We start from the raw sequence: 26,701 nt of genomic DNA on the forward strand, positions 1-26,701 counted from the left end.
GCGGGCTTCAGTAGTTGTGGCACGCAGGCTCAGTAGCTGTGGTGCATGGGCTTAGTTGCTCTGTGGCATGTAGGATTTTCCCAGACCAGGGATTGAACCTGTGTCCCCTGCATTCTTAACCACTGCGCCACCAGGGAAGCCATTGATTGTGGTTTTAATTTATATTTCTCTAATTACTATTGATGTTGAGCATCTTTTCAAGTGCTTGTTTGTCATTTGCCCATCTTCTTTCATGAAAATATTTTACTCTTTTTTCAAAAATTGGGTTCTAATTGTTGATCCACTTTAATTTTTGTACACGGTGTGAGTTAAGGATCAAAGTTCTTTTTTAAAAAAAAAATAAAGATAGATATCCTGTTGTTCCAGTACTACTTGTTGCAAAGGCTATCCTTTTCCCACTGTGTTGCCTTCTGTGCCATTGTAAAAAATCAGTTATCCATAGATGTATGGGTTTATTTCTGAACTATATATTCTGTTTCATTGATGTATCTGTTTATACCGATACCATGCTGTTTCGATTATGTACTTTATAATAATTTTTGAGATCAGATAGTGCTAACTCTCCAATTTTCTTCATTTCTGAGTTGTTTTTATTATTCTAGGTCTTTGCATTTTCATATGATTCCATGTCTACAAAAACTCCTGCTGGGATTTTGATTGGAAATGCATTGAATCTATATATTTGAAGATAATTGACATCCTAACAATATTGAGTCCTCTAACATATAAACAAGTATATTTCTCTATTTGTTTAGGTCTTCTTTAATTTCTGTCAGCAATATTTTGTTTTCAATATATGAATTCTTCACATCTTTTGTCACATTTATCCCTAAGTATTTCATATTTTTGATGTTGCGGTAAATGGTATTTTTACTATTTTCAATTTCCAGTTGTTCATTATAAGCATATAAAAAGGCAATTGTTGGGACTTCCCTGGCTGTCAAGTGGTTAAGACTTTGCATTGCAATGCAGGGGGGTGCAGGTTCGATCCCTGGTTACAGAGCTAAGATCCCACATGCCTCATGGCCAAAAAACCAAAACATAAAACAGAAGCAATACTGTAACAAATTCAATAAAGACTTTTAAAAAATGGTCCACGTCAAAAAAAAAATCTTTAAAAATAATGCAAAAATAATAATAATGCAGTTTTTAAATAATGCATTAGGACTCCATGCTTCCACTGCAGGGGGCCGGGTTCGATTCCCTAGTTGGGGAACTAAGATGCCACATGCCACACGGAAAAAAAAAACAACACTGAAAGGATAAATCTTTCCTTATATATGGAGCAAAAAATGCAAGTTGCAGATGAAATCTTATGCATTTATATGAATGCAAAACGTGCTTTGTATTGCTTTCGAACACAGGCATGTAAAGTTTCAGGAAATGTATGGAGTGATCCACATCTCATTCAGGATAGTGGCTGCCTCTGGAGGAAGGGGGGGTTTCTATTGGCGAGGGAAACACAGGTGTTTCAGCCTGTAGGTTGATTTTTTTTTTTTTCAGCTTAGGAGTGTGTTCACAGGGTTTCATTGAATCTCTGACGAGTTTACTGTATTTTACATGTTTTTCTTAAAAGAAAAACGAGCAGACGTCTAACGTTAAATTCCAGAGATGTGAGAATTTGGATGCTGAATGGTGAACTGGTGGCAAAGAAAAGCTGTGGAAGGGGGAGCTTCTGCATGGTCACCAGCAGTAAAGAAGCATCTTGATGTCCTTCTGGGGGGACTCAGAATCCCATAGTGTTGACCTTAGTGACTCTTGGACTCTTAGCTGGAGAAGATGAGTTAATCCTAGGATTTGAGAGCATAAGGTAACTTCAAGTCTAGCTGACTTGTACTAGTTATTATACTATTGGCGACCCTACAACCCAGTTCATAAAATACCCTACTTATTCCAAGTAATGTATCCTGGACTCCTCCTCCCTTTACCTTAAAAAAAAGAAAAAAATTAATTAAGTTTTATTTATTTATTTTTGGCTGCACTGGGTCTTCCTTGCTGCGTGCAGGCTTTCTCTAGTTGTGGCCAGTGCGGGCTACTCTTCATTGTGGCGTGCAGACTTCTCATTGCGGTGGCTTCTCTTGTTGCAGAGCATGGGCTCTAGGTGCGCGGGCTTCAGTAGTTGTGGCTCATGGGCTCTAGAGCGCAGGCTCAGTAGTTGTGGCACACGGGCTTAGTTGCTCTGCAGCATGTGGGATCTTCCCAGACCAGGGCTCGAACCTGTGTCCCCTGCATTGGCAGGTGGATTCTTAACCACTGAGCCACCAGGGAAGCCCCCCCTTTACCTTTCATTCTTATTTGGTTATGAGGAAATGGAACCAGCTGAAGCCCTTCACGTGGCATGGAGTGACCACATTTTGGGCACCTCTCAGAGGAAGGGCATGTCCACAGACAACCTAGATTCTCCTACTGCTCTGGTCTCTCCCCACTCAGAAACCTCAGTAACAGCTCAGACGTAGCCCAGACTTCCATAATGTGGCATCCAAGATGGCTGTTCGCCCCAGCGTTTGCCACCTCGTGACAGAGAGAACAAGGTAGCATCCAACAAGCTGGGGTACCTGAAGTAGGAGAGGGCCTGGGTATTAGGGAAGCAGTATCATCACACACCTGTAACCCACTCCCCACCGGGCCCTGGTGAACTGCTCTGCATTGAGAGGCCTCCTCCATGCCCTTCCTTGTTCTGGGTATTACAGACTGGACCGCAGCCCATGATGCACAACCTTTAACCTACTGCCTGTTGGCGCTACCTTTTGAACGCTAACATTTCCACAATCTGACCACGGATCACCACCCACGTTGATTACTGCATTGGTACAAAGGTCACTCTGGTCCTTCCCTCACCCTCTTTAACTCTGCTCTCCACACAGAAGCCACAGTGAGTGATCCTTTGAGGAGGCCAGAGCACATGACTGCTCTGCTCAGAACCATGCCGTGGCTCACAGCCAGAGCCATTCCGATGCCCCTAAGGCTCTCTGCAATTGGCCACTCTCTGACCACCATGCTGTCCCCCCAACTAATCAGTCGAAACTAGGGTGGAGAAATGAACAGGCATGGCGAATAAGGAGCAAGGAGGAAGGGGCTAGGGAGCTCTGAGCAAGGGTCACCCCCAACACAGCTGGGAAGGAGGCCTCGGTCCAGCGGACTCAAATTCGTCTCGGTAACAAGGAGTAGGGCTTCATATGTGAGGGGAAGCTCAAAATTAGGTTCCGTGTCCAAAAAGGGTATCCTAACAACCACTTCCTTACAATCTTTTAACTACTGAACGAAAAGGAAAGTGCTCAGACTTCAACCAAGTTCCCACCGCTAACTGCGGCTACAGCAAGCCGCCGTTTTACGGACGGGCAAACTGAGGCTCGCCGACCAGCGATTTACCGAGGCCCCCTAACGTCAGGCAGCGGTGGCTGGGGAGCGCGGTCCGCCGCTGGGAAAGCACCGCCCGCCTCGCCGAGGTTTCTGGCACGGCGGTCCGGGTAAATCCCTAGAAGGAGGAACTCGGAGGCCGAGCACCTCCAGGAACTTGCCAAGGTCTAACCGGAAGCGCTCCGCCTGGAACTACCACTCCCAGCAGCCTGCGCGGCGCGTCCCGGTCGACGCCGGGCCGGGGTGGGTGGGGGGAGCGACCGCCATTGTCCGCTGCTGAGGTGAGGCGGTCGCCCAGTCCGTGGGGTTGCTACTGCTGCTGCTGCTGCTGCCGCTGCCGCTGCCGCTGCCGCTGCCGCTGGCCGGGAGGTCGGGAGAACGGGTGGAGAGAGCCGACGCCTACACTCGCGGCGGGCGCGACGCCAGGGCAGGTCCCTCGGCCCGCCTACGGCCTCGCGGCCGCGCTGGAACAACTGGGCGGGCCTGGGTGAGCCTTGCGCGTCGGGCCTTTGTCCTCCGGGCGGGAACCCCAGACGCACGGGCGAGCCGGGCCGAACGTCCCCGGCGAAGCAAACGCGAGCTTGTTAAGTCGCCCGTGAAGAGCGGCGGGCACTGGCCCTCAGGGGTGCGAGGCCGGTGGTTGCGAACCAGGTGAGTCCGGCCGTTCCCGGGACGGGCTGAGAGCATCGCACCCGCGGCAGGGTTGCGGAGGAAATCCGGGGCGGGAGGCCAGGAAGCAGGAGGCGAGGACCCCTCCGAGGCCGTTCCGGGGAGTCTACCTTTCCTTCCCTGGCGGGCGTTTCTCGTACGAGTCCGTTCTCGTCTGACGCAGAGGCAAGTCAAAAGTGGGTTGGGAACAGCCCAGGGCTCCTTTAAACGTACAGTGACCGAGGACTTTGTCAAGTTGCAGGCAAGAGTGCAGAATACTCAGTGTGCCGACTTGGAGTTCGGGCGCAGATCCCGGTGCCCCTGGTGCCCAGTGGGCGTCCCAGCGCTTTGTGCACTCTCCCAGGAATCCGCAGAGCTCTGCCACTGGGCGTCGGGCCCTCAGAGAGGTGCGGGACTTGCATAAATAAGCCTAGAACTTAGGGAGTTGGGGATGGTCTGGGCTCCAAACCCGGCTTTCTTTTGGCCTCTGCACCAGCAGAGACAGACAGACTTGGGCCTGGTAGGTCTTCCAGGTGGATTTTTTTTTTTTTAAAGATAAAATTTACGTAACATAAAATTAACCATTTAATCGTACAAGTCAGTGATTTTGTTGTGCTTTCAGAACGTTGTGCAGTCATCACCACTATATAATTCCAGAACATTTTCATAACAACCCCCAAGGAAAAAACCCCTGAACCCATTAAGCATTCATTCCCCCGTTCCTCCTTCCTTTCTGCTCTAGACAGCCACTTACATGTGAAGGTTGTACGTAGATTTTATAGTAATTTTCGTTAAATCAACAGAAAAGCTACCTTGTCCTTGTCAGTAGCTGTCTCTTGAGAACTGTTGACAAATTTCTGCTCTCTTATTCTGGAACGTGCCCATTTTTCAGCTAATTCTTGTCACCCTTCATTTCTCTTAAGAAATTCTGTTATGTTTTTGACATGTAAATTGTATTCTTATAATGCTCTGTAGGAGTCTTTTTGTTTCTGTGGATGTGTTCTCTTTATTCCCACTGGATCTTCTGTGAGGAAAGACCATTTTTTGTCTTTTTACACTTTTATCACTAGGTGGGTATTGCAGTTGCTTTCAGTAATCACCCAAATCCACTGCTCCTGGGCAAGCTCCTGGTGGATTAATCCTGCAGGATGGCAGCCATCAACCCGTGGGCTTCGTGGGGTGAGTACAAATCTTGTTTCTTCTGGGCCTCCCCAGCAATGATGTGCTGGAGAGGGGCTGAGGGCTTTTGGGATTGGGGAGGGGGGGGTCTCTCTGTCTTGGTATAGAATTAGAACTGAGTGAGATTTCTTTAAAAAGTTGGTTGTTTGTATTAAAGTCAGTGTAATTTTTGTGTATTTCATAGTCATCTCCTGAGAAGTCTCATTAGTTTTAAGAGATTTTCTAGTGATTTGTGTGACAGTCGTACGTACAACCAAAATTTCTCTACTACTCCCGTATTTTTTTACTATTATTATTGTTTCTTATTATATAGCAGTGTTTTATGATATAAGAACAATGTTAAAATAGTGTCAGTGGTGTGTTTTATCTTTAAGCAAGCTTTCATGTATCTGTCATTAAAGATATCAAAGGAGTATCTTTCTACTAATATTTTTTTAAAATTAAGTAATGTTAAATTTTATCAAATACCTGTCCAGCCTATTTAAGTAGTTCTGTCCTTAATTGTTCTGTTGCTGTGTCATATCAATAAAATTCCTGAAAGTGACCCACCTGTGCATTTCTGCTATAAATCTAGCTTATGTTGGGTTTGTTTCACACGTCCTTGGTCTCTACTTATGGAATTTTGTTTTGCGCATTAGTGAGACAGTTCTCCTTTTCCATTTGTAGCCTTTAGTCACTAGGATTGGTGTCACAGTTCTTTCCTTTCCTTGTCCTAACCGGATCCTCTGATGCAGGTATCTTTACGGACCAGTCCTGGGGGATGGCGGCTGTTGACCCGTGGGCCTCCTGGGGTGAGTCAAGAACTTTTGTCCCCGGACTTCCCTGGTGGTCCAGCAGTTAAGACTCCACACTTCCATTGCTGGGGATGCGGGTTCCATCCCTGGTCGGGGAACTATGATCCGACATGCCTCATGGTGTGGCAAAAAAACAACTTGTGTCCCCATCAGCCACATTGGTTAACATGTTGTGGTCTCTCCCAGCAGTAACCTGCCATTGCCAGGGAATTAGAGCTGGGGAGGAGGGGGCCGGGGGCGTGGGGTCTGGTCCAGCTCTGTCTCTGGGCAGAGCTGGAACAGAGAGGGACCAGAACACTCCACTGGGGGGTACAGTGTGATGATATCTCCAGGACAGGATGCATGAGAATGAATGTGTGGCCACTTAGGGCTCAGGCCTAGAAAGTCTGTGAAGAGACACTTTGTCTAAGACAGTACCTCAGCAAGGGGAGATTGTCCCTGTGTTTAGGCACATTCTTTAATTTCTCGGCCCCACTGCTTTCATCTATAACATGAGGAGGTAGGGTTTTTCCCTTGCCCAAAGGGGAAGGACAGGGTCAGGAGGTGGGACTCATGTGGTCACACTTCTGGGAGGGAGAACTGCCTCTGTGACTTCACTTTCCTCCCCCAGCTCTGTGTCCTCAGGACTCTACCTGGTGCGTGGAGAAGACCCCTGAGGAGAGAAGGAGGGCCCCCAGGCTTCCGACAGCCCAGGCCCAGGTGAGATGGGGCTTCTGCTTTTTCGTGAAGGGTTGCCCTGTTCCCTAAGGTGTTCAGGGTGTTCCCGGCCATCCCAGTCGATGTACTTCCTCAGTTTACCACAGCTAGGGTTTGGGTAAAGAAGGAATCAGCTAGAAGTTTATTGATTCCTGAGCACAGGTCGGGAGAATTCTGTTTTCCATGACTTGCAGCCTCACTGTCAACCAGCCTGTTCAGAGTCCCGGGCCCCAGCTGTGCTGTGGGCTGTTTGGTGGATAAGGGGCAACCCTCTTCTGGCTAGCATCCCCCTCCTCTTTTTCCCTCCCACCTTCCCTCATGTATTCAGTGCCTGACTCAGATTGATGATGTCTGCTGAGCTCTGTGCTTACTGGGAGGAGAACAAGGTGAAGTGTTAGCCCCCATCCTGAGGAGCTCCCATGCCACTTTCCAGGGTGGTTCAGTCAACTGCTGAGACCTCACCATCTGCCTAGTGCTGCACATGTGGTTCAGGACACAAGCCAGAGGTGCTTAGGGAGGCCCTGAGCCCTGGAGGAGCTGAGCACAACTGATGCCTTGGGAGAGTCTGCATAGAGGCCGTGGGGCACAGAGCACCTGGGGTCCTTTTGCTGTGGAGAGGAGGCTGCCTGGGAGATAGAACACCCCTGAGCCAAGGGGTAAAGGGGACACATCAGCCGGGTGGGCATAGCCTGCTGAGCAGGAATCTGGCCTCCTGTAGCACCATGGGGACACACCACATGACCAGCATCTGGGTGAAGGCTGGCCATAATTAGATTTTAGGCCAAAGAGGCCAGGACAAACCCAGCCGCATCCTGAATGCCCGCCACCGAGCTGGGTCTCCATCCTGGTGGTAATGAGAAGCCTCAGAAGTGTTGGAAGCAGGAGGAACCAGGGTCTAGAATGTGGCTGGAAAGTTGCCTCTGGCAGGGGAGTGGAAAGAATGGGGGCTGTGGGAAGCAGGCTGGCGTATCAGGCTTCAGTCTGCAGCACCTGGAAGCCAGATCTGAGAGGTATAAGGGAGTCGAAGCAGGAGGACTTCGTGACTGTAAGGGCACAAGGGTGGCTCCCAAGAGAAATAGGGCAGCACAGTTCATGATGTTGGACAGGTGTCATCTCCCTCCTCCCCTCTTGCTCAGCCCCCTTACTTGAGGCAGCCACTTAAAAAAATTTTTTTAATAAAAGCTGTATTAAAATATTAATGTACCATAAAGTTCAACTTTTTAAAGTATGTAGCTCAGTGGGTTTTAGTATATTCACAGAACTCTGCAACCATCACCAGTATCTAATTCTAGAACATTTTCATCATTCCAAAAAGAAACCCTATACCCATTAGTAGTTACTCCCTGTTTCCCCAACTCTCAGCTCCTGGCAACCACTAATCTACTTTCTCTGTATTTGCGCATTATGGGCATTTCATATAAAGGGAATCATATAATATATGGCCTTTTGTGTCTGGCTTTCATGGGTCCTGTATGTCATATCGTTTATCAGTATTGTATTTCTTTCCATGACTTGGAAGTGGCCATTTTTAACCTATGTTGCAGTTTCTTAGGGTTTTTTCTAAATGAGAGATTTTTATCCTAGTTCTTCACATTTACATGTACTCTGTCTGCTGTGAAAGACAAAAATAGTTTCGTTACTATATTTAGATTTTTCATTTCTAAGTTCAAATAATGAATCAAGCAAATGTGAGATACTGTGATATAAAAATGTTAATAACATCTCTGCTTAGCATTATGCCTCCCGCCAAGTTAAAAAAAAAATTAACAAAACCTCCCACGGTTTCAAGGCTGACTGGTGAAGCACGTCGTGAGTATGCTGTCCCCACGTCACAGCACTGCCGTCTCAGGTCTGAGCCACGTAATGAGGGCATCACAGCTTGGGTGACTGGTGTTCGTTGCTCTTACAACGTGCGGTCATTTGCAGACAATCGATAGTGAAGCTAGACTAGGCTGAAAGATGGGCCCTGATCAGTTGCTTGGGAACAGAAGTTAGCTGTAGTGAAGTGCTGTGAAGAAATTCTAATAACCACTGTGCTGCACTCTGCTGTCCATTTATATGAGGGTTTCTGAGAGTTATTAGAGTTAATGCCGAGAAAATAAAATGGAGAATTAAAATAACACCACCCTCTAATGTCTGAAGAGTTGTGATTTGTGAGCATGTACTCCTGGCCCCTTCCCACACCCACTTTGGATCTTTCCCTGTGGGAAACTCAAGACTTGAATGTGTGAGTTTTGTATTAAGTGAGGTCTTGGGAACACAAACAAGAGCGCCTTATCCCTCTATTGTTCCCTCCAAATTAAATATTTATTGAAATAAAGCATTCACCTGGTGAAAATATCAAATGCTGTCATCCCTTGTTATCTGAATAGTCTGATCTTACAAACATGTTGGTTAGTGAAGTTTCAGCTAGTGGGAGCCCATTATTTTGATGAATAGGGAAAATAATAATAATATCCCAGCCCATATAAAAACCCCAGCCAGACCCCCCCAAATATGGAAACTCTCAAACCCCCACTATAACAATCCACCAAAGATTTCTGCACAGTAAACATTCACATAAAACACGAATTAATGGAATACTCTGCCTCCGTCTTTGGTTGTTTCAAGGTTGAGCACAGTTTAGTTATATTTTCCTTCTCTGCAAAGAGCTTGCCCTAAAATATTAATAAATAATGAAATTCTGAAGATGCCAGAGAGTATATCTGGACTTCCCCAGGTTCCATGAAGGGGCCAGTTGTCAGAGAATTCAGGTAATGCAGGAGCAATCAGATGAGATCCTTAGCTGTCAGGTAAACAGCTAAGACCCAGCTCAGAACCCCCTACATCCTCTCTTAAACCCTCCTGTAGTTTAAACGTGAGGCTGGGTGTGTCAGATTTCATAAAGTGCCTTAGAATGTCTAGATAAATGATTATACTTGTGTACAAAGCAACATGTCCAAAAATGTTTACAAGAATTTGGGTGAAACATCTTTGCAAGTCATCCTGGCAGATGATATTTGGAAAGTAGGAGTTCAGGTAAGGGTTACCTGTGAAATGGAAGGGCTCACTCCTACCTAGGGGGTGGGGCCCTTCTCTGTTCTGCTTCCTTGCTCCTAAGCATTAGGTAACTGAGGCTTTCGTCTCCCAGCCCCACCTCTTGTCTCCACAGCTGGTGAGACTAGGTGCCTATCTTCTGCTGTCTCTTCTGTTTCATCACCAGCCTCAGTTTTGCATTTTCTTTGTATCCCTAAGGCCTCCAGGAGTTGTGGGCCCTGACATTGGGGCATATTCTGCTAGGGGTCTTTTTTCTTCCTGATTGGCAGTCCATGGGCCCTTCCAGTTTTGATGACATCTCTCAACTCTGAAAATATTTTTTATTTAAATTTTTATTTTGACAAATTCCATAACTGCAGAAAAGTATAAAAAGTGATTAAACAGGGTCCCACTCCAAATCATCGTTAATGTTTTGCCATATTTACCTTTCGTTCTTTTTAGTCCCCAATCACATTCTTTTTGCACCCTTCCTGACAACAACCACTTAAGATATGTACATAGTTAATCCATTTTCATACTCATGTAGGTAATAAACTATATAGACATTATAAGGTAATAATCTGGTTTTTTTAACAATGCTTTTTCTACATGTAGCTTTTCTACACCCTTCAAGGTCAATTTTGAGGTATATCCATGTGGTAGATGAAGGTCAAGTACATTCCTTTTGCCACATCAGAGAAGCGCACTCTACTCATCTAAGTCCTTCCTCCTTCCACCATTTTTCCTATTCCAAACAAAGCCCTGTGGAAGTTCTTTTAGTTTTGCTTTGTGCGCACATTTAAGTTTATCTAGGCATACCTTGGAGGCAGCACTTCGCTGAGTTTTAGGGTGTTTGTGTTTTCCGTGTGACCAGTGCTTCCACGTGGCTCTGAAAGGGCAAAGCCCCTTCTCAGTCTCCCCACTCAGAAGGTGCATATTTCCCTGCATCTTTGCTGCCACTTGACAATATTAATATCGGGTCTTTTAATTTTTGTTTACCTCAAGACCACAAAAGTTTATTGCATTATTTTAATTTGCATGTTTTTGATTGCTAGTGAGGTTGAATATCTTTAAATGAGTTATTGGCCATCTGTATTTCCTTCTTTCTCTGTGTGTCTCCCATCCCTAGATTTCTGTAGATTCTCACATTAATATGTAGGCATTTCATGCTTTCTGGATCCTGAGTCTTTGCCACATATGGATTATCTTCTCCAAATCTATAGCTTGTCTCTATGGTGTCTTTTATCAGTGAAATGTTTTTTGGTATATTTTTGTCAAATATATCTGTCTTTGTTTATGGCTAGTGTTGGTTGTGTCTTTTTTAAAGAAGTCCTGTGTTTTTAAAAAATTCCCTCCTGTTTTCCTTTATATTATTTTTCTGAGGTTGTCTGTTAGATGGCCCCCTGACTGCTGTGTTTTTTATCTCTTCTTCATATTCTCTGAGCCTCTTGTATTATCCTGTCCTATTTTATACCGAATCTTTCCAATCTGGGAATTAGAAGTATAGGTCATTGGAAGTTGGATGTGACTGCTGCCTGGATTCTCTGTCCTCTTAGCTGCTAAGTTCAGTCTTTCCACCTGTGCAGATGTTCCTCATGTGTGCAGGGGCCCTCTGGTCTGTCTTTGTTTACCAGAGAAGAGCTGTGAGGCTGTGTCTCACAGATCTGCTTTGTGCACCTGAGCAGGTCTGGTTCCTGATTGACCTGCCTCTAGGTCTCTGTCTCTATCTGTCTCTCTCCCTCCCTCCCCTGACAAGTCTCACTCTAATCTCCATGTGCCTCGGTGGGCCAGGATCACCAGGTCGGTTCTGCTTCCGGTTTACTGGGTGCACAGCTGGCTGTTAGGCCACAGACCCCTCCCCTCTCCCTGTGTTGGGCTGAAGGGGTCTCACCTCCAGGGTAGTCACTCATCCAGGCAGCCTGAGAACCTCCCACACTCTTGAGTATGAGGAGGGTCCAGGGAGTTTTTCCCACAAGGCAAACTGGCTGGCAGGGATGTGGGGCAACTGGCAAAGTTGTCCTGAATATAGAGGTCCTGAGTATAGACCTTGCAGCCTGATTCTCCTGGCTTCAGTGGCATTTAAGCTCAGAGCCCAGAGCCTCTCTTGGGGTCCTGCTTCCCCTGCAGCCCCTTCTAATGTGCAGGCCTGGGGTCTCCTTTGCTCTGGTTCCTTGGTCAGCCACACTCGTCTCCCCGTCTTGCGGGAATAACGTGTAGAACACCACATGCCGACGGCCTCTTCGCTGGCCCGTTACGTCGTTTACTTTCTTAAAAAAACTTCAGGAGATTTAAAAACCATACGAGTTTCCTGTTGCCGCTATAACAGATTACCACAAACTTAATGGCTTAGAACAACATGAATTTATTCTCACGTTCTGGAGTCTGAAGTCTAGAATGGGTCTACAGGGTTGTGTTCTTTCTGGAGGCTCGGGAGAGGCTGCTTCCTTGCTTTCACTCGCTTCTAGAGGCTACCTGCCATTTCTTGGCTCATGGCCCCTTCCTCCATCTTCAGTGTGCATCACTCCGACCTCTGCTTGCATTGTCTCCTTTTCTCTGACGCATACACTCCTACCTCTTTCACTTGTAAGGACCCTTGTGATTTCATTGAGCCCACTGGATAATCCAAGATAGTCTTCCCATCTCAACATCCTTAACGTAATCACATCTCTGTAACTATGACATCTTTTGTCATATTAAGGTAACAGTCATTAGGACATGGACGTCTTTGGCAGTGCCATTATTCAGCTGACGACAGACACCCACATTCACCAGCCTTAGCAAATGTCACCTTCCAACTTTCTGCCTTTTCATTTATTCGGACAACCTTTTAAAAAAAAAACTAGAGTATTTTATAGCAAAGCACAGATACTGTATCATTTCACACTTCTGTGTATGTATCTGAGACATTCATACCTTTTAGAAGATAAACACAATACCTTTACACACCCAACAAAATTAACAACAGTAATTCCTTACTATTACCTAATACCAAGCCCGTATTCACTTTTCCCCACTTGTCCCCAAAATGTCTTTTGCAGTTGTTATTCAAATCAGGATCCAAGCAAGGACCACATGTTGCATGTGCTTCATATACTGAAGAAACCAGGTCACCTGTCTTGGGTTGCCTGATTTTGCCTTTGTGATGTCCTTGGATGAGTTCCTCTATCCGGCTGTCTCCCATAGACTGGTAGTTGAGCTAGAGGATAGGGCAGATTCAGGCTTTGTATTTTGGGCAAGAGTACTTGATAGGTGGTGCTGGGTCCTTCTTACTGTCCTGCATCAGTGGGCACAGGTTATCTGGTTGGCCCATTTCCAGGTGATGTGATGGATTAGTGGCTGCAGGTATTGTCAGCCTGACCCCTCCGTCGGACATTTCCCTTATGCCTTTCACCTGTGGTTTAGCAGTCATCGATGATCATTGCCAATGTCCACTATTTTAGTAGGGGTTGCAGAATCTCTCTAGTGATTTCATTCCTCTGTGTCAATTAGATGTGGTGGTTTTGTTCCTTTTTAAGTATGTGTATGGGGATCTGTTGGGGTCTTGGGAAGGGTGGGAGGTGAACTTGTGGCTCAGTCCACCAGCTTGACAGCTGCCACGGTGTGGGCTTGGACCTTGTTAACTATTGAACTTTGAAGCCATCTAAGTAGGTGCCACCCTTGAGATTAGGGAGCATGAGATGGGCACACCAGGAGCACCCTGGGCAGGAAGCCTGGCCTCCCAGCTGGTCTCCCAAGTGTGATCACTCTGAAAGTGCATTGAGTTTAGGTATGGTGCACACTTCGGTTTTGTGCACTTCTCTACCCGAATGTTACATTTAAGTAAAAAAAAGGTTACCCCAAAAATGTAGAAGCAGCAGCCAGTAAGGAAACTGAGGCCTGGGCATGTCTGTAAGAGGAAAATAAAAAAATTGGAATGGAGGAGTCCAAGGCTAAGGAGGGTTTCACTAAAGGAGGTTGTGAATAGCAGTTGTAAATGCTTTTTGGAGTTAGAGAATCACTGGAGCAGAAGCAGTTCTGTGTTTCAAGCCAGTCATGTGAAGGTGGAGGAGGAGCAGTTCAGACCAGCAGAGCAAAGTCTACACTGAAGACCAGCATGAGGGCTGACCCTGGTCGGGGATGACTCTCAGGACAGAAAGGAAGGCCACATGTGGGTGGAAGAGAAGTGAATAGCAGGCTGTGAGGAAGTGGAGGGATGCTTGGAGTGGAAGCGCACTGCACGTGTATCCATTCAGTGGGTGTTTGTCCTGGGGATGATTCTGCACTGACATGGAAGGGAGGACTGTAGTGCACAGACAGCCCAAGAGGGGGCCCTAGGAAGGAACAGGGGCTGTGGGGTTTGTCGCTCACTCACCTCCCATGAAGCACAGCTCGCTCCCCAGTCCCCCTGCCACAACCTGGAAGTGCCCAGATACCTGAGGCTCACGTTGATGGCTTCAAAGGACTGTAAGGGATGCATTCATTGCAAAAATCAGACTTCCCTTTAGCTTTCTAGTGGGTATTCTTGGTTCTCTTTTTCCTAAAAACATCAGTTTGAACTTTTTCAAAATCAAAGTGCTTTGACAGCAACTGTAAGTGATTCTCTTTGGCTTGGGCTGCTCTGCTTAATCCTGTCTCACCCCTACCTCCAGTCCTTGGGTCGGAGACAATCTGGGAGTGGAAGTGTCTCTGCTGTGGCCAAGAAGGCGGTCACCCTTCCAGGTCCTATATCTACACGTGGAGCAGACTTGAGCCCCAGGTTCTCTGGTCTGTGACCAGGGCTCAGAGTCTGCATCCACCCTGGTCCTGGTCTCGGTCTTATTAAGTGTCTGCAGTTCCAGAGAAGCAGGAGGAATTGCCCAGATGGGAGTCCTGTCCATACTAGCCAGTGTTAACTAGAATTGGGCAAGATCTTAGGAGAGACCTGCTCATCTCTATTGTGGTTATTGTGGGCCCAGATATCTAACTCCCTAAGAGTACATCCCAAATGCAGGGCCCTGGGTGGCTCCCAGTGAGACCTGACCCACGTCAGTGAGAATACCGAACGCATCCAGGACAATTCCTCTATGTACTATCTCCTCTCCAGGGCTGTCAGCCTCACTCCATCCCCAGAAAACACTGGAGTGGGGGTAGCTCCGGGCTGAGGAGGAACATGTGTGCTCTTTTAGGAACCAGTGACCTTCAAGGATGTGGCTGTGGACTTCACCCAAGAGGAATGGGGGCAGCTGGACCCTGTTCAGAGGACCCTGTACCGTGATGTGATGCTGGAGACCTATGGGCATCTGCTCTCTGTGGGTAAGGCGGGGACTGCCCAAGTAAACGATGCTGTCCCCCTTGCAATCCCCTGTGCTACTCTCTGTTTACAAGCTTACGAGGCCTCAGAAGGGCTGAGATGATCTTGAGCCCTGAGGTTCAAGGATGAAATAAATCCCTATTGCTCATAAAGCATGAAGTGAAGTCATTCATGAGAAATAGACAAGGGAGGGTTACATGGCTCTACAAGTCTGTGTTTTTCCTCCACATGTAGGGAATAAGATCGCCAAGCCTGAGGTCATCTCCCTGTTGGAGCAAGGAGAAGAACCGTGGTCGGTGGAGCAGGCATATCCTCCTCAAGGCACTTGTCCAGGTGAGAGCAGACCCCAGGTGGGAGCGAGGAACCTTCCTCCAAGCCATCCTTGTTTGGGAAGTGGGCTGAGGCCGTGAGGAGTTCACTTCCTCAGAGACGGTCACAGTTCCTTCCAAGGAGCTTTATCCCTTTATCCCTTGACTTTTTTCTGCTGTTGATTCAGAGCAAAGATGCCCACCTTTCTAACACGGTAACAGTTTTTGTATGCTACAGTTTCCCTCCTCACCTCTCATGTTCTTTGCTTTGTCCCTTTGTCTAAGAAGACTTCTCATTCATTTACCTGCTTTTTAATGTTTTATTGCCAAACTTGTGGCCTGTAGTCACTAACTCTTCTTACAAAAAAACAACAAAAAATGTTTTTTTAATATAGATAATGTATTTACATGATTCAAAAAACTCAAAGCTATATAAAATGTGTAAGCTGAAAAAAATCTCATTTATACTCTCTCCTCTTATCCACATTATTATTATTCTCCAGAGAGACACACAGATAGACACACAGACACACAGAGGCACACACAGGTAACCACTTTCCTTTTACTATAAATTTTGGGGTTATTTTATTAGTGGTTGCCCTGGGAATTATAATTAACATCTTAATTTATAACAATTTAGTTTGGGTTACTATCAGTTTAATTTTGATAGTATACAAAAACTTTGCTTCTGTATAGCTCTGTCCTCCCTCTTTTGTGCTATTATTGTCACAAATTACATCTGTACATTGTGTTTCAACATAGATTCATAACAGATTTTTAATTTATTTATAATTATTGCTTTATGTAGTTGTCTTTTAAATCAGATAGGAAACAAACAAAAAATGCATTTGTATCGTCGTCTTGTATTTACCTATGTAGTTACCTTTACTGGTAGTCAGTATTTCGAGTTAGTGTCTTTTCATTTCAGCCTAAAGAACTCCTTTTAGCATTTCTTGTAGGGCAGGTTTACTAGCAGCAAACTCTTAGCTTTTTTTATCGGAGAATGTCTTGATTTCTCCACTTTTGAATGATAGTTTTGCCAGGTATAGAATTCATGGTTGACATATTTCTTTTTCTCTCTGGCCTCCGTGGTTTCTGATGAGAAATAAGCTGTTTTATCTTGTTGAGGATCCCGTGTATATGATGACTTGCTTCTCTCTTGTTGCTTTCAGGATTCTGTCTTTGGCTTTGGCTTTTGAAAGTTTAATTACAGTGTGTATGCATGGGCCTTCTAGATTCCCAGGAATATGTTAGGACTTTTCAAATCTATGGACATCTCACTCCTCAGGTTTTCCTTTCATTTTCTGGTTTGTGTATTGTGTACCCCGTCTGTTTTCCATCACCTCAGACAGTAACGCTTTAAAACATTGCCATTAAACGTTTGACAAATACCTACTTCCTAGAAGTTTTTAGCGCTGTGCAAGTTCCCACAAGCCTTTCAAGTGGGGTCTTCCTGGGAACCACCAAACAGGTCAGATAATGACTGTTGTTTGGGAATGAGGCTTTGAAAAAGCTCTAGCTTTGTTCTGTTCCTTCTATCACCAGAAATGTGAGCTGTTATTTTCCAAGGCTACTGCTGAGTTGAGGAGTCAGATGGGATTAGGGTAAGTTAAAATGCCACAAAACTCACCGTTATTATTGAAACTCAGTTTTCCTTGACTAAACTCTCCCTGGGTTGCTGCAAGTCTTTGGTTAATTTAGAGAATTCAGAAGAAACTTATTCTGTCAGGTTTTGCCAGTTTTATGGTTGCTTTTATGGAGTGGTGAAATTTCACTGATGTCTTACCGAGGTTAATTGCTTGCAATAATTTCTATTGTTTGTTTCCTGAGTTTTTTAATGCAATTATAAGAATATACGCATATGTAGTTACTTTTCACCTTTCCAAAGGTAGAATACAATACACATCATTCTGTATCTTGTTGTTTTTAATTTAACGATATACCATGGCCCCCTCTTGAGTCCTGAAGTTGTACATCTTCCCATCTAACGAAGTGAACTTTTGTGGAGTCTTAACCAGCTGCCCCCTATCTGGATCTGAAACCTTCCACCAAGGAGTCATGAATTCCAGAAGCTTTAATGGTCAGTGCTGACCATTCTAAGTAACTGTCCTGAGCCCTGTGGTTCCACCACCTCCATCCTTACACTTCTGCCTTCTTGGAAATCATCTCAACTGTCTCCTTGATCTTGGTAGAACCAGGAGTCTCAGCTCTCCCTTCTAGATTGTTTCCCCGTCTTCCTGATCTATATCCCTGATGCCAACCTTCTGTGAGTCTGCTAAGCTGGAAATGGGGAAGTCATCCTGACTGCCTGCTCTTTCCTCTCTAAGAAGTAATCTCTTGTCTGACTTCTGAGATTTTCTTCCTCTGAAATGTCAGCTGTGTCATTCAGCTTCCACCAACATCACCCTCAGGTAGGCACCCTCATAAAATTCCAGCTCAAGTTGGTGAGTGAATTATTATTTGTTATTAGCGCCCTCAGATGTTGTTTCTAGATTTATATCCCTCAAATCTTCCATTATGAGGTCTCTGCCAGTAAACCTACAGTGACTTGAGTTGCCTTTTAAATAACTCTGACCAGATTTCAAGACCTTCGAATTTTTTCTATTATTTTGCTCATTTCCTGACTAGTTCCTGCAGTTTACTCAGCTGGCATCCTTAAGGCCCTCCTTACATTTCAGTCACATCACGCATGCCTTTGCTCATGCCATACCAGCAGTCTGTCTGTATTTGAGCCATGCCCGAAGACTGAGCTCATGTTATTTCTCTTGTGTGAAACCTTCCTTGATTGCTTCTGTCGTGGTCTCCTTTTCTGACCTCCCATCCGCTTAGCATCTACAACCCCACAAACTCTCAGTGATGTAATGTGTGTATTCATAACTGTTTAGATCGTCACCTCATCACATAGATTATAATTTACAGGTGGAAGAGACACTCAGGCCGTAAGTACTGAGTATGAAGCTGGATGGACATTATTTATCTAATCAGTGACTTGGTCAGCTACCATTTTTTAAAGTTTCTACTGGAAAAATTCAAAAGTTGTTTGAAGATCATTCCCTAACTACTAGAAGCTAAGCTTAAAATTGATAGTAAGTGCCATTTCTTGAGCAGAGTAGGATCTCTCCTGTTGTAATGGACTTGGGTAATAAAAGAGGGAAAATGGTGTATAGTGAAGAAGAAAAACCTGGAGAAAGAGGACAAGGGTCTAGGCCCTGTTGGGTACCTGCAGCATTAGACCCTGTGGTATGCTGAATAATGAATGATACCCACCCCTGCAAAATGTCCACATCTGAAACTTGTGAATATGGTGCCTTATATGGCAAAAGAGACTTTTTCAGATGTGAATTAAACTAGGGATCTTGAGATAGATTATCTTGGATTGTCTGGATGGGCCCATGTTATTGTGAGGTCATTCTAAGAGTGAGGCAGGAGTGTCAGAGACACAGAGATGTGACTGACAGAAGCAAAGGTTGGAATGATAAACTTTGAAGATGGAGGGGGGAGCTACAAGCCAAAGAATGCAGGCAGCTTTTAAAGATGGCAAAGGCAAGGATGTGGATTTTCCCCTAGAGCTTCTGAAGGAAAGTTATCTTGATTTTAGCCCAGTGAAAGCCATTTAGAACTTCTGACTTTCAGACTGTGAGACAGTGAGTTTGTTATTTTAAGCCACAACATGTGTGGTAATTTGTTACAGCAGCAATAGGAAACTAATACAGACCCCTGTTGTTGGAGGACTGATACCTCAGCAGTGATGATAGGTAGCTTCCACATATTGAATTTGCCAGACATTTTGCTGGATTCACAATCTCATTGAATCTTCAGAAGAGTCACGTAAGGATAGTGGCAGAGCCAGTACTTAAATACAGATTATCAGACTATAACTCCTGTATCTGCTTCATTGCAGTGTGCTGTCTTTCCAGTCTATCTCTTTTGTCATTATTCTACACATGTTAGAAGAACTTTAGGAGTATCCTGAAACCACGTGATTTTTGCCGTTCAGGAGGATGATTTTGTGTTATTGACTGAACTCTGTGAGATAGGAAATAATGTGATAGCTTGAAGCCTTTGTTGGTGATACTTTCTCTTAACCCCATCCCCTTCTTTTTTTGGCAGGTGTCAAAGTAGGGGAACAGTAAGGACATTATAACATAGAAATGAATTAGCACACTTTAATAATTTAAACATTAGTTTCTGAGGGGCTGGTTGTTCATCTGTCTTTTGTTAAGCCAATTATTATTTTTTCACCTTAATAGTATTAAATGCATCTGGATCCTCCAGACAACCCCCAGGTTCAGTGATTCATTAGAAGGACTCCCTGGACTCAAAAGGCATTATATTCAGGGTAATGGTTTATTACAGTGCAAGGACACAAAGCAACATCAGCAGAGGGTAAAGGTGCATGGAGCGAGGTCTGGAGGAAACCAAATGCAAGCTTTCAGTAGTTCTTTCCCAGTGGAGTTGCAAAGAACACACTTAATTCCTTCAGCAATGAGTTGTGTGAAGTGTCATCTACTAGGGAAGCTTGCCCAAGCCTGTGAGTCCAGGGTGTTTATTGGGGGTTGGTCATTTAGACACACATGACTGACTGAGTAATCATGGAAGCTCCAGAACCCCAGAAGGAAGCAGGCGTTCACCATAAATGACATTGTTTGTACAAACTGTCTAGAGAAGTTGGTACAGTATACTTCAAGGGTTCAAGCATGCAGAACACTCTTATGAGTTAGAACATTCCAGGATCTCAGTCCTTAGGAGTTGGCCGAGGGCCAGTCATGAAACAGGCCTTCTTGGGAATGTGCAAAGTGTGACCAACTCAAGTGTGTAGAGTTAACTCTTTCCTGCACACACGTAATAACTGGTCCTCCTTTTCATGGGAAGATACTCCTAAATGGGTTTTATTCATATTCAGTGCACACTTTGTATTCTGGTTAACTACATTTGTTCACTTTTTACTATTCTTCTCTTTCCTATTACAATCTTCCTCTGGGTTACAAGTCTATTTGGAAACAAGTTCATGCTTACCTTTTCAATAATATGGACAGTAAATCTTACCTTTTCCACTCTACTCTTAGAAGTTCTTTCCCTATGCTCTCATGGATATTTTCTGTTTATTTCAGAATGGGTGAGAAATCTTGAAAGCAAAGCGTTGATCCCAACACAGAGCATTCTTGAGGAGGAACAGTCCCATAGCATGAAGTTGGAGAGATACATATGGGATGATCCTTGGTTCTCCAGGTTAGAAGTTTTGGGATGTAAAGACCAATTAGAAATGTATCACATGAACCAGAGTACAGCTATGAGGCAAATGGTCTTCATGCAAAAGCAAGTACTGTCTCAAAGAGGCGCTGAGTTCTGTGAACTTGGGGCAGGGTGTAGCCAGAGACTAAGCATTGTTCCATCTCAGAAAGTTTCTCAAATAGAACATTTCTATAAGCCTGATACAAATGCTGAAAGTTGGAGATGTAACTCAGCCGTAATGTATGCAGATAAGATTACCTGTGAAAATAATGAGTATGACAAAGCCTTCTACCACTCCATGCAACCTGTTCACCCTGCAAGGGTGCAAACTGGAGATAATCTTTTCAAATGTGCTGATGCTGTTAAATCTTTCAATCATATACTGCATTTTGGTGATCATATGGGAATGCATACAGGAGAAAAACTATATGAATATAAGGAATGCCATCAAATCTTTAACCAGAGCCCATCATTTAGTGAACATCCAGGACTTCATATTGGAGGAAACCAGTATGATTACAAAGAATATGAGAATATCTTTTACTTTTCATCCTTTATGGAACATCAAAAAATTGGTACTGTAGAGAAAGCATATAAATACAATGAATGGGAGAAAGTCTTTGGGTATGACTCATTCCTTACACAGCATACAAGCACTTACACTGCAGAGAAACCCTACGAATATAATGAATGTGGGACGTCTTTTATCTGGAGCTCTTACCTTATCCAACATAAGAAAACTCATACTGGAGAGAAACCCTATGAATGTGATAAATGTGGAAAAGTTTTTAGGAATCGTTCAGCCCTTACTAAACATGAACGGACTCACACTGGAATCAAACCCTATGAATGTAATAAATGTGGAAAAGCCTTCAGCTGGAATTCTCATCTTATTGTACACAAGAGAATTCATACGGGAGAGAAACCTTATGTATGTAATGAATGTGGGAAGTCTTTCAACTGGAACTCCCATCTTATTGGACATCAGAGAACTCATACTGGAGAGAAACCTTTTGAATGTACTGAATGTGGGAAATCTTTCAGCTGGAGCTCCCATCTTATTGCCCACATGAGAATGCATACTGGAGAGAAGCCCTTTAAATGTGATGAATGTGAAAAAGCTTTTAGGGATTACTCAGCCCTTAGTAAACATGAAAGAACTCACTCTGGAGCAAAACCATATAAATGTACTGAATGTGGAAAATCCTTCAGCTGGAGCTCCCACCTTATTGCCCATCAGAGAACTCACACAGGAGAGAAACCCTATAACTGTCAGGAATGTGGCAAAGCATTCAGAGAACGTTCAGCCCTCACTAAACATGAAATAATTCATTCTGGAATTAAGCCCTATGAATGTAATAAATGTGGAAAATCATGCAGCCAGATGGCTCACCTTGTTAGACATCAAAGGACTCATACTGGAGAGAAGCCCTATGAGTGCAATAAATGTGGAAAATCCTTCAGCCAGAGTTGCCACCTTGTTGCCCATCGGAGAATCCACACTGGTGAGAAACCCTACAAATGTAATCAATGTGAAAGATCCTTTAACTGTAGCTCTCATCTTATTGCACACAGGAGAACTCATACTGGAGAGAAACCATATAGATGTAATGAATGTGGGAAAGCATTTAATGAGAGTTCTTCCCTTATTGTACATCTGAGAAACCATACTGGAGAAAAACCCTACAAATGTAATCATTGTGAGAAAGCTTTCTGTAAGAATTCTTCTCTTATTATTCATCAGAGAATGCATAGTGGAGAGAAACGCTTTATATGCACTGACTGTGGAAAAGCCTTTAGTGGTCACTCAGCCCTACTTCAACACCAGAGAAATCATAGTGAAGAGAAACTCTGTGAATTGAATTGATGAGAGATTTTTCTTTTATTGTACATTTGATAACACATTGAAAAAAAACCTATAAGTATAATCAAGAGGGGAAATTTTTAATACTAGTTCAGTAAGACTTCTCCCCTTATTAATCAGTAGAAATTATCATCGTAGAAGAAACCTGTGAATGAAAAGAATAGGCAAAAGCCTTCCACAGTTGTGTAGCCTTTATTTAACATCAAATAATTACAGTGAAGAGGACACCAGGAATCCTACTTGAGCAACATGAACGTAGGGAATGAGACATCTTTTTGTAAGAGATCTCAACTATTTGTGGATCAGAGTGCATTGTTAAGGGAAAAACTTTTATCCTAGGAAAAGTGTTTCAACTAGAAATCCGCTGTTTTGCATCAAGCTGGAATATTGGATGGAAGCTTTACAATAACATTTTGTGCATCATTATGGAAACACAGATTGTGCTATTATAAGGGGAGGGTCTGGGTGCCCTTTAAGGAATAGAATATGGAATACTAAACCTGAATTTAAGGGAAAAAAAAGTGTTGAATGGGATATCTACTGTTGATTGAGATTAACCTTAGAAAAGATTAGTAAATGAGATTACTAATGATGGAAAGGTATTGCCCATAAGTATGAGACTGATGTTGTTGGAACAAAAGGTGATACTTAATAACCCAGTGTGTCAGTGACCATGGTTTACTCATTACTGCATTGTTGGACAATTAGTTTGTAATCTGTTTTAGGCAGTCACTGTAAGTTATAATTATGGATACTGAGTCAATATACATAACAAAAAAAGGAATAAAAAGGACACAAAATTGTATATACATATCTACTATAACATCTAAAAAGTGTATATGCATAACGACTGGAAAGACCCATGGATAAATTAACCCAGTTAAGGTTTTTTTTTAAGTTTTACAAACACATACAGCACTTATCACGTGCTAAACTTTGTTTTAAATACTTTTCAAATATTAACTTGTTCAGTCCCCTTAATTCTATGAGATAGGTACTATTATCCCAGTTTTACAAAGGGAGAAACTGAGGCAGAAATCATCAGAAACCTACCTAAGGACACACAGCTAGTTAGGAATAGAAAGATTGTTTGGCTCCAGAGATTGTTTTAACCACTGTGTTGCACTGCCTCTGCAGTGATTTTTTTTCCCCTAATGTTTTTTTTTTTTAATTTTGTCCAGTGTTCTTATAGTAGATATTTGATAATAAAAATCAAATTCCTGAACAATGAGAAGTAAAGTTACCTGGCTTTCTACCCTGTGGGATTTCGGGTACCATGAGAGCAAACCTCCCTTTGGAATACGAAGTCTGGATTGGACATTCAGAATCAGTGCATTTTCTGGGCCCTGGGTTCCCTAGAATTTCACCACCTATGACCCTGAAGATTACAGCAGAGCAGGGGCTGGAGGACTCACTGGAGGTTTGGGCAAGTCAGAGGAAATGCCCCTTGATGGGTTTAGAATGCCCTTCATGAGGCAGAGGGCAAGAGACACATCTGCACATGAGAGCACCATTTCTCAAGGTCTCCGTGGAATTCAATGTTTATATTTTCTTTATCTTCTCCAGATGAAGAGATTACTTGATAGTAAGGAAGATTCAGAAGGAAAGGGAGCTAATCAGTCATAAAATGAGGAAGTTTCTCTGAGTGCTCAGAGTGGAAAGGGGGCAAGATGACTAGGAGGACTTGGGTGGCATTTCTTCGGTTCACAAATATTTCCTGTATTTCCCTAAGGTAGGGCTATAATTAGGGGCCAGCAGTCCTTCCTGGATGGGTTTCAAGGGCATTGGTTAGAAATCCAGGGTACAGAAGGTTCATCTAGTTCTCGAGGGGTCCATGACTCTCCAGTGGTTGAGAAAAAGTGGCCTGCTGGTATGGTGGGACTCTGTGCTCACTGTCAAACTCCTGTAGCTGGCGCTTCCATAGGTATGTAAGAGTGACCCTACCTTAATGTATAGGGGTTGCCCAGTAAAGGTTGCAGGGGTAAATTAATTGGATTTCTTGTATGATTTGTGCAGAGATCCTTGGAGAGAATAGAGGCAGCACTATTAACCTCTGTAAGAGACAGCAGCCTAATGCATCAAGAGGTGTACTGCCAATATATGGGTATTGTATTCTAATACCCAAAGTAATATACTTTGAACCCAGATTTTCTGATTTAGGGACTACAAAGGATTTTGTAAGTTATACACAAATATTCCACAAGCATCCTGGCAAGTTCTGTAACTGTACCACCAAGCTTAGTATCTTTTAAAAAATATTTCTAAAAGGGCCTCCTGGACTTTGAAAGTGTCCTTCTAAAAGGGTCCCAGACTTCTGCTTCCTCCTAGAAGGATTCCCTACCTCCCTACCACCTATTACACAACCTTATGTATGCCCAGGGCTCCCAGGTCCCCTCTTACCTCCCTATTCTAACCCACATCTAGCTCAGTTCATTGCCCTTTTGATCCCCACGCTCCACTCTTCCCCAACTCTGAAACCTGCTGGGCCCAGTTGGAACTCTCCATTCAGCCATCTTCTGCTGTGACTGAAACTTGGGTTTCCCCTCTGCACAGTACCTTTTCTTACGATCCTTGCAGGGAGTGGCTGCTTTGTCTTCCACTCTTCTTCATTTGTTGCTTCTAGATTGTTTCCCCTCCCTTCTCTCTAAAACTGAGTTCTGACTCTTGGGACACCAAACTGTCATATCACTCCTGCTTCCCTCTGTTGCAGTCACCTTATGAATGGTTCACTCTTCCCATCCGTAAAGATTTCAGCTCTTGCTGTATTGCATCTAAAACCACCCGCATCGTAATACTTCCTGATTTTATTGTCCAGGTAGATGATCTTCCTGTGTCCTGACCTCACAGTTCTTTGACCTGTCTGCTCACGGTTTTGTCACCCACCCTGCAACAGACAGTCACACCCATTGTCATCCCTAGGACCATTCCATTACCAGTGACTGGAACCTCCCCACCATCGGTTTCAAGTGTCTTTTCTTAAGCTAGTTGGCTGTTTAGTACCAAGATTCCAACAGTCCCTTCACTGAATCTTCCCTTACGCTTGTTCCCAGCAGAAGACTTTGCTTCCTGTTTCCCTGAGTGATAGAAGCCAGCAGAGGCCTTGCATGACATCTGTCCACCTTCCCTACCCACTTTCCATAATTTCTGTGCCTTCCCACTTGTGCGTGTATATGAACTGACTGGGTTGGCACCAGAGCCTGTCCCATGTCCACTACTCCAAGACATCGCTCCAGCAAGTTTCCCGTATCTCTTGTATCCTCAGGTTTTCTATATATACTGGATTATCCCCATGGACATGTAAACATACTTAAAAAAAACAAAACAAAAAATCCTCTGGCTCCTGAATCACTCTCTGCTTTGTTTCAGAAAGCAAAATATCTCAAAAGTTGTCTGTTCTTGCAGTCTTCACTTCCCTTCCATTCTTTCTTTCTTTTTTTAAAAAAAAATATTATTTTTGGTTGCATCGGGTCTTAGTTGGAGCACACGGGATCTTTTGTAGTGGCACATGGGCTTCTCTCTAGTTGTGGCACGCAGGCTTAGTTGCCTGGCAACATGTGGAATCTTAGTTCCCCGGCCAGGGATCGAACCTGCGTCCCCTGCATCGGAAGGCGGATTCTTAACCACTGGACCACCAGGGAAGACTCCTTTCCATTCTTTCTTGGACCCACTCCAAAACCTGCCTTGCTGCAAGATGACCTCCACATTGCTAAATCCAGTGGTCAGTTCTGTTTTCTTCCTTGACGTTATCAGCAGCATCTTAGATTCTTAGATAATAGATCATTTCCTCCTTGAAACATGTTCACCTGGCCTTTGGGACTTGCCTCCTGACTCTCTCATTTCAGGCCCCATTTGCTGTTCCTTCTCCACCTCCTTTACCTCTTACTGTCAGACTGCCCACTTCCCATCTGCTCACAGTGCCTTGATCTCATCCAGTCTGGAAGCCCTGTAAACACAACTGGTATGCTGATGACTCTCCCTTTAAGGCCACAGTTTGATGAGTTTTGAAAAATGTCAACACCCTTGCAACCACCACTACAACAAAAATAGAGAATATTTGCCCTTCTCCAAAAAGTTCCCTCATGTCTTTTCATAGTTAATCTCCACCCTACCCCAAGACCTGGGCAACCACATGTCTGCTTTGTCAGTACACATTAGAATTGTCTTTTAGGGTTTTATAAAGATAGAATCATACAGTATTCATATGCGACGTTTGTATGCAGATTCTTTTGCTCAGCATGTTTTGGAGGCTCATCCACGTTGTAGCATTTATCAGTAGTCTACTTTCTTTGCCGAGTAGCTTTCCATTATGCAGATGTGCCACAGGTAGTAGTCATCCTGT

At 44.1% G+C, this 26,701-nt stretch overlaps 1 protein-coding gene across 5 annotated transcripts in view; it reads left to right on the forward strand.

Moving 5' to 3' along the window:
* Positions 1-23,590, forward strand: part of ZNF606 (zinc finger protein 606) — a 53,620-nt gene extending 30,030 nt beyond the window's left edge. Inside the window, exons 1-7 of one of the 5 annotated variants that reach the window (XM_082677418.1) lie at positions 3,645-4,008; positions 5,076-5,184; positions 5,919-5,975; positions 6,589-6,677; positions 14,834-14,960; positions 15,193-15,291; positions 20,378-23,590. In XM_082677418.1, the coding sequence (XP_082533544.1) occupies positions 5,154-5,184; positions 5,919-5,975; positions 6,589-6,677; positions 14,834-14,960; positions 15,193-15,291; positions 20,378-22,365 (2,391 nt within the window). In that variant the 5' untranslated portion in view covers positions 3,645-4,008; positions 5,076-5,153 and the 3' untranslated portion in view covers positions 22,366-23,590. Of the gene's footprint in view, positions 1-3,644; positions 4,009-4,318; positions 4,413-5,075; positions 5,185-5,918; positions 5,976-6,588; positions 6,678-14,833; positions 14,961-15,192; positions 15,292-16,813; positions 16,871-17,587; positions 17,678-20,377 lie in introns of those variants that run through there. The other 4 variants (XM_082677419.1, XM_082677417.1, XM_082677421.1 and 1 more) reach the window with 4 other exon arrangements.
* The last annotated feature ends 3,111 nt before the right edge of the window (positions 23,591-26,701 follow it).

Source organism: Grampus griseus, assembly GCF_964374135.1.
Source record: "Grampus griseus genome assembly, chromosome: 19".
NCBI classification, from domain to species: Eukaryota; Metazoa; Chordata; class Mammalia; order Artiodactyla; family Delphinidae; genus Grampus; species Grampus griseus.